The 7,454-nt window shown below is 35.4% G+C and overlaps 1 protein-coding gene across 5 annotated transcripts; it reads right to left on the bottom strand.

The window, feature by feature from the left end:
• Positions 1-1,473: 1,473 nt before the first annotated feature.
• LOC107815875 (pentatricopeptide repeat-containing protein At1g07590, mitochondrial) lies at positions 1,474-7,189 on the bottom strand. 5 transcript variants are annotated; one of them, XM_016641546.2, is made up of 5 exons: positions 6,950-7,189; positions 4,660-5,119; positions 2,593-4,122; positions 1,739-2,017; positions 1,474-1,616 (listed from the first exon to the last, which is right to left on the bottom strand). In XM_016641546.2, the coding sequence occupies exons 2-3, from the start codon at positions 5,005-5,007 to the stop codon at positions 2,872-2,874; spliced, it is 1,599 nt and encodes a 532-aa protein (XP_016497032.1). In that variant the 5' UTR covers positions 5,008-5,119; positions 6,950-7,189; the 3' UTR covers positions 1,474-1,616; positions 1,739-2,017; positions 2,593-2,871. The 5 variants fall into 5 exon arrangements, with proteins under 5 accessions (XP_016497032.1, XP_016497040.1, XP_075093486.1 ...); XM_016641554.2 differs by having other exon boundaries at positions 1,474-2,017; positions 4,660-4,906; positions 5,033-5,119; positions 6,950-7,174; XM_075237385.1 differs by lacking the exon at positions 6,950-7,189 and adding an exon at positions 5,887-6,931 and having other exon boundaries at positions 1,474-2,017; positions 4,660-4,906; positions 5,033-5,119.
• Between the last annotated feature and the right edge of the window lie 265 nt (positions 7,190-7,454).

Here is a 7,454-nt window from a genome sequence, read left to right as displayed (position 1 = left end):
GTTTTTCATGGATGGTATAAAAGTGCAGCTAGATATATAATCTCTGTGGGGTTCAAGAAACTGTAATAAGTTATTTCTAGGACTTAAATTCATAACCTCCTAGTTATATGACCGTAACTTTTACGTTGCATCAAAGTTTCGCTTCTTTTATATAATAATATGATTTTCAAAATCCATCATTTTCTTACTGCATCATCCATATATTATTGTGAAAATAGCACATGCTAGCCAATTTTCGGACTGGTAATTGAAAATAGCTACAGTTTCAAATTGAAAAATAGCCATTGTTTTGCTGAAACACAATAAAGTGAGGGCTTTCCATCCCCCCCCCCTCCCTTCCCCCCCCCCCCCACCCAACCCCTTTTCAATAAATAAGCCTTGTAGGCCCTTCTCTGATAAGGAAGGAAACGAAATAATCTCAATTTTACGACAAATCTGGTCTGATGGTTGTTCTCTACTAACCACAAGGATATAAGTTACTCTTTATTTCATCTTCGGTGCCATTGCTGGAGTAATGGGCACATGCTTCTCGGAAAGTTCCAACATAACATGCTGGATTATGGAGCTCATGTGTATAAACTTTTAGCATATTATGTCGGAACTCCAGCACACTGAAAGTTATTACGTTGGATTATGGAACTCCTAGCATATAAACTTCCAGCATATTATGTTGGAACTCCAGCACATTATGCTGGAATCTCATATGTAAAAAATTCGAACTCCAGCATATTCGCTGAAATTTTTTCGGATTTTTAAGGGTGTTTTTGTTCAAATTTTATCTTTACATGAAAAAAGTGGCTAAATTTTAATTACTTTTGAAACTGTGGCTATTTTTCAATTACCAATTGTAAATATGGCTATTTCTGAGTTTTTCCCTGTATTATTTGTATCAGGCTATCAACTAGGGTCCATGATCAGAGAATAGCTTCTGGTAGCTCACTGATCAGCATGCATTAAATTTTAATTTTTGAGCCTGTCCACTGTTCAACCCAAAGTCAAGAAATCTATACCTCACATTCTGCTCATAAAGAAATTTGGCTGCAACGGTGGTATAAGGAATCTTCCTCTTCAACACCACATAATTAGCTCATATACAGGCAGAAGAAAGAAAGTTCAAATGCAAGAAAATTGACCATTAATTGGGGCCTAATACGTGTACCAGACACCGAGTGGAAAATTGAAAAAGGAAAAAAGGTGACCAGGAGTGTCATATCATTTTAGTATTTTCATTCTTGCAACTCCTTTAAGCTATTATATTTGGGACTAGGGTCCTCCTTCCCTGGTGCTTTTATACACATGGAATTCCTACAATATCAAAACCTACCTTACACATTGCTATGAATATAAAAAGACTTTTAACAATCATACAATATGATGTAGATTCTATGAAGAGAAATAAACTCACAGTTAAAATTGCCATGTTGCTATTGTTTATTGGTTCATATCCACATCTTCCCTTTAGCTGGTACAGTCTTCAATGAAATGATAGTGCTGCATTTATTTGGATTCAATTCAAGAGACCATCAAGCTATTGCAGCGGTAAGTTAGGTTTACTTTGATAAACTCTCCTCACATCTGATAAAACTGGAACGATATAGAGTAGATAAGCATGGCCCCTGTGCAGCAACAACAACAACAACAAAAAACCCAGTGTAATCTCACAAATCGAGTGATGGTCTCCTCTTATGTACAATGGAAGTACCTTACTTTAAGCTGAATGACAATAAATATTACTCACATTATTCCTATTTCAGTGTCAAACTACAAAATGGGATACAATTATTTTGAACTGTACAAGCCCTGAAGGATCTCTTCAAACACTGGAGTACGGACGAGTGAATTCAAGTTGCTTTGAAGTGTACGAATCAGAAAGAGTACCATCGACACTGAAATCCAACAAATATTCCTAAAAGTAATGGACCTGCTACTTTTCTTCAGTCAAAAGCAAATCTTTTAACTCTCAAAGGAACTTGTTTCTTCATCTTCACTAAAGCTACACGGCATCTCAGCAGCAGTCCTATATATAGAAAATACAAATGGAGTCATTGCAAACATAAAGAATTTTTCAAAATCTTTGGTTTTGCTTGCAAAAAAAAACACATAATGACTGCTTAATAAGACATACTAACCAAGAATTTTTCAAATTTTTTGGTTTATTCTTGCAAAATAGTACATCACCTTGCTTTTATAATTGGTCATAGCAGGTAGAAAGTCTCGTAAGATAACATCTCAACTTAGTAACTACCAAGAAGATAAATGCACATGGTACTACAAAAATATGAGCCTGCACTTTGTTCATGAGTCAAACTTCTAGAGAAGGACCGAGATAAGCACATAAAGGTCTTAAATCAGTTAAAAGATGGCATGACACACAGCCATTATTCTTCTTCACTTCAAATTGCCATTTTATATTTGAAATTGAATAAGAGAATGCATTCAAACTTCAAAGGGTAAATTATGACATCTAATAACATGATCATCTCACAATGGAGTTATATTCCAAGAATCCTATTAAATAAACGTGTTAAAAATACAGATGCAGATTCACGCATACTAAGTGGTGTAAGATCAAGTACTTTAAGTTGGTCTAACCTTATCCGATGATTTGTCTGCAGTGGCATTCCCATCACAGGTGCTCTCCTCAAGTACTCTTGATGGTCAGGAACTTCATCCATTGGACGATGTACAACCATCTCTCCAAGTATCTATGTAATATAGCGTAACTTGTCTAACCTGCCACCATCTCTCCAAAACTCGAACAAAAAGGGCACGTTAAGTATGGCTATCTTCAGCAAATGGAAAAATAGGACTACTCTTAGCCGAGTAACTTGAACCACCAGTATATAAGCATATAAAATAATTCTAATATAATCACGTCCGAAATTGGTCAACAACTTTCAAAAGGCTATAGGTTTCAGAATCTGGCCTCGCCCCTCCAAGAATCATTCTTTTAAGCAGATTTGGATCATATACCTTCCCCTTAACATACGCCTTAATTAACGTATTGTACACAAAAGTATACCTAGTATAATTTGCTTTCTTCAGTTCTTCAAACAACTTTTCAGCATTCTCTACATCACCATTATCTGCAAATATATCGATTATTGAAAGAGTAGTCTCCAACCATGGAGTTGATCTTTTCACCTTTATGCTTGCTGCCATATCCATCCCCAATTGAAGAGTTTTAATAGCCTCCTTAATTAACCCCGCTCTCAAGCAACCAAGAGCAAGATGCCGATAAGTAATGGCATTTGGCTTGCACCCACTTTTCTCCATCTCCTTATACAATGCAGTGGCTTTGGTGATAAGTCCATATCTGCAGTATACAGCTATCAAGGAATTGAACTGCTCATTTGACTTCAAAGAATTCCTTGATTTCATTTCGGACCATAGCTCTTCAGCACGACAGATATCTCCGATCCTACCAAATGCTTCGATCGCCAGGACATAACTCTTAGACCTGACATGGGACAGCTCCATAATGATGCCCCATATCCTCTCCAAATCATTCCGCTTCCCCAAATACCCATAAAGTATGATAAGAATGTCCAATGTAGACCAGTTTCGTCCAGTTGCAGACTTCTCAAGAGCTTCAACATAGGTCTCACAAACTGTATACAACCTAGCCACAGCATGTGCAGTGGCCAATATGCAGTATGATACCTCATTCGGTTCAACTTCTGCTCTCTTCATGTCACCAAATACTTTTAACAGGCGTTCAATATTGTGTTCATTTGCTTCTATCTTGAGCAGAATATTAAAGGTCGAAACATGTGGAATGACCTTATCGGCTTTCATCTGCGTCAGGATTTTAGGTATGGACTTCTTGCGGCTTGGGGAGGAGTGGAGAATAATGAGATGGTTGAACACCAAATAAGATATGGGATGACCCAGCTCTCTCATTTTCTTCATATATGCTAGTGAAAGCCTTATTAGGCCTCTGTTCAAGCATCCGAGTATAAGATTGTTGTAAAGCAACTCATTTTGGAACTCAGATGGTATTCGTGAGAAAAGGCTTTCAGCTTGTGATATCCCATGAAGCTTAGAAGTGAATTCTAGTAAATATGAGTAATCTAGTTCCTTTGGTCTGTAAGGTCTTTCCCTTATAACCCATTCCATCACCTGTGAAAAGTAAACCACAGAAGATTAAAAATACCCCTCAATATCAATATAATTACATTTGAAGTTCTAACTGAGCACCAAATTTATACTTTTTTTTTTATTGTTAGCACCAAATTCTATCTATTTAATTGATAACTGAATCTAACAATCAAATGCAAGTGAATAGAGCCAGATTAAGAACCTCAAAGATTGTCAATATCAACTACAAATGAGCTTGATTTGACTTTATGATAAGTAAGACTTGAGAATGAGCTCAACAACAGAATAGAGCAAATTCAGTATGCTGAAAATGCCAGAATAGCTCACAACATACCACTCTGCAGCAGCTTTACCTGAAACATGTGACAGAACTGTGCAAGACAAAGTATTCCTCTTTCCCTAATACCATCACTACTATTACCCCTTAGACTTAGATTTCGCAAACAAACATATAGAGTAACTATAGCGATTTTCTCAGTAGGTTGAATATTTCACGTAATTCATAATAGGTAAAATGCCCATCTTCAGATTTGGCAAGAGGGGGCAGAGTAAAAGAACCTCAAGACCGCGCTTGATGAATTTGAGCTTGCGCAAACGATTGATAGTATGGAAAATGTCACCTCTATGAATAGGTAGACCATCACCCATCCAGCTTTGGAAAGCGGATCCGATGGACTCTCCTTTGGGTACACTTTCAATTCTGTGACTTAAGCTGTTCCTTGTTGCCACCATTCCCTGATCTATCAACCTTTCTTCTCTTTTTGATATTGAGTTCTCATTTGCATCGGATACTTTTGAGCAAAAACTGTGACATGAATGAATACTTTGTTTGTACAAAGATATAACAACTGTTGGATGAATTGCACTAATGATCCTATGTTGCCGCAAAATGGTTATGAAGTTCATTGTCGGTATGTCAAACAAAACATACTTTACTCATCAGGACTGCTTAAAGGATGAATTGTTCTGAAATTATGTATTCAGCGCCACTAGCTCGACAGAAACCATTAGAGGGAACCTGCCACGGGTTGATAAAAACAAAAGATCAGGAGTCATTTTGGCATGCAAAACCAGTAAATAAAAATAGTTTCTAGCTCTCTGATGACTCTATTTTTAGGACAGATCTTATTTACAAAAGACATTGGATTATCAATCAATACCCAGAGCAAAACAAATCTCCTATCCTACGAGTTTATTATAATTAGTACTACAGCACAAAAAACTACGTGATGAAAATATTACACTACTTAAGATTGACTTGCAGGCTAACCTAAAAAAGACTTGGAATAGCGTACAGATTTACAACTAATCTCTCATGGATTTATTGGTGCTGCACTTTTTTTCTTGGCGGGAATGACTTATGATAGAATCCGTCTTGTTTATCTTGACGAAGAATTGGAGCAAAAATTGTTAAGTGGATATGCTGTATGATTTCACTGACGTTCTTATGCATTACATGTAATCATTTGTTTCTCTATTCGAATAGGCATGTGAGAAAATGAATAACATTTGAATATGATCAGATTAAAAAAAAACAGGGTCTTAAAGTTCTAGTATAACAACTTAAGCATAAAATAAACACACACACACACACACACACACACATATATATATACCAAAATAGTTCACTCTTATTAGAGTTTTGGTTAAAAATTAATTCAAGTTACATTCCAATTAGGAGTATGAATATTTTAGGGATCTTTACACAAATAGCCGTCCATATTCATATAAATAGTTTATACATTGATAATACACATATAATACATAAATATGTATATATTATACCTCCACCGGCTATTTTTAGTTTAAGCAGTTGGTTGGGCCGCTATTCGGGTTAATTCTTCAATATTTTACCCACTACATATTAGCTTTAACAATTTTGGATAAATCCAGAGAATATCATCCACAAAAAAAAGGCATCATTGGAACACATCATAGAGAAATATGATTGTGTCATCAACTGCACGTTCCGGTACATCATATTCTATCTGTAACAAACCAAACAATCATTAGAACAAATCCAAAATCACCTAGAAGGCAAATTTAAAATCGGGGAAATAGAAATTTTAGTCCTTGTGTTATTGTGTAATTTCAATTTTGGTCCCTGTTTTACTAAGCACTTATAACCTTTAATTAGTTCAAAAATCTGGTTTTGATCCTTGAAGTTAACGATAGTTAAACATTTGCAAACATTAAACATATTTAACTTGTTACCTAATTCATAATTAGAATTCAACTTGTGCTTTCTACTAGGGCTTATTGGGCAGATCGGTTGGATATTTGCGCTTAATGGTTTGGTTGATCAGGCAGTGGCGTAGCCACATAGAGTGAAGGGGGGTAAGTTGAACACCCTTCATCGGAATATTACACTGACTATATAATTACTTTTCATAAATATATATTAAACCTTGACCACCCTTTGCAAAATTCCTGGCTTCGCCACTGTGATCAGTTATCAGTGTTTAAATGTACTAATCTGCCAGCCAACCGAGGTTGGTTCCGTATCGGCTTAGCGGTTGGTTTATCGGCCTAAAGTGAAAATCGAAACATTACTGCCCAACCTAAGTTTTCATTTTGCTTGCAATTTCTGTGAAACTCTGGTGAAACAAAAGCACACAGATAAATCAAATTTCTGCAATGATAAATACTAGATTGTTCAAATAATGTGTCACACATAGCAAAAACTAAGAAGCAAATACAAGTTTACGTGTGCGCTATATTCAACAGCGGCTACTTTCTACGAATACACAACTACATCTAAACATAGTAGAAATGTTAATCTTCCAAAAAAAATTATCCACAACAATTAAGAAAGAAGAAGCAACAACAACATAACATTAAACTTAACTGCAAGCTTTTTTGACAACAGTTTTTCACCAGATTGGAACTCTTTTTATCTCAGCATGGAGCTAAATAGACAGATTTCCCAAAATAGAACTAGAAAGAAGAAAGAAGTGGAAATTGATTGGAAGAAATTTCATGAATTCTGAATATGAATTTGCATTTGGAAGGTTTAATGGCGGAACTCTTTAGAACTCACTAACCCTTCATTTCATATTTTATTTTTTACATTTTTAATACTCATCCGATCCGTCAAATATTTTTAACTTTCTTTATAACTTCAATGGTCAAAACCACACTTTTAAAATAATTGAAGGTTATAAGTGCTTAGTCAAATAAAACAGGGATCAAAACTGAAATTAAGCAAGAACACAAACTACAAAATTTCCAATATTAAGGGTGTGTTTAGTCAAATAAAATAAGTGAATGGTTCTATCACTTATTTTTTCTTGTTTGGTTGGAGTGAGAAATTTTTTCCGAAAAATATTTTCTAGTGTTTGGTTAGAAAGTAG

This window comes from Nicotiana tabacum, chromosome 18, assembly GCF_000715075.1.
Source record: "Nicotiana tabacum cultivar K326 chromosome 18, ASM71507v2, whole genome shotgun sequence".
NCBI classification, from domain to species: Eukaryota; Viridiplantae; Streptophyta; class Magnoliopsida; order Solanales; family Solanaceae; genus Nicotiana; species Nicotiana tabacum.
Note: the sequence above shows the minus strand (reverse complement) of the source record. Positions and strands in the feature narration are given on the sequence as shown.

Bases quoted from the DNA above. Each gene is read 5' to 3' on its own strand.
- LOC107815875 (XM_016641525.2), bottom strand. From the start codon at position 5,007: ATGAACTTCATAACCATTTTGCGGCAACATAGGATCATTAGTGCAATT. The intron at 4,123-4,659 runs GTTCTTTTACTC...TACTTTTCACAG, and splicing joins TCATCAAGCGCGGTCTTGAG to GTGATGGAATGGGTTATAAG.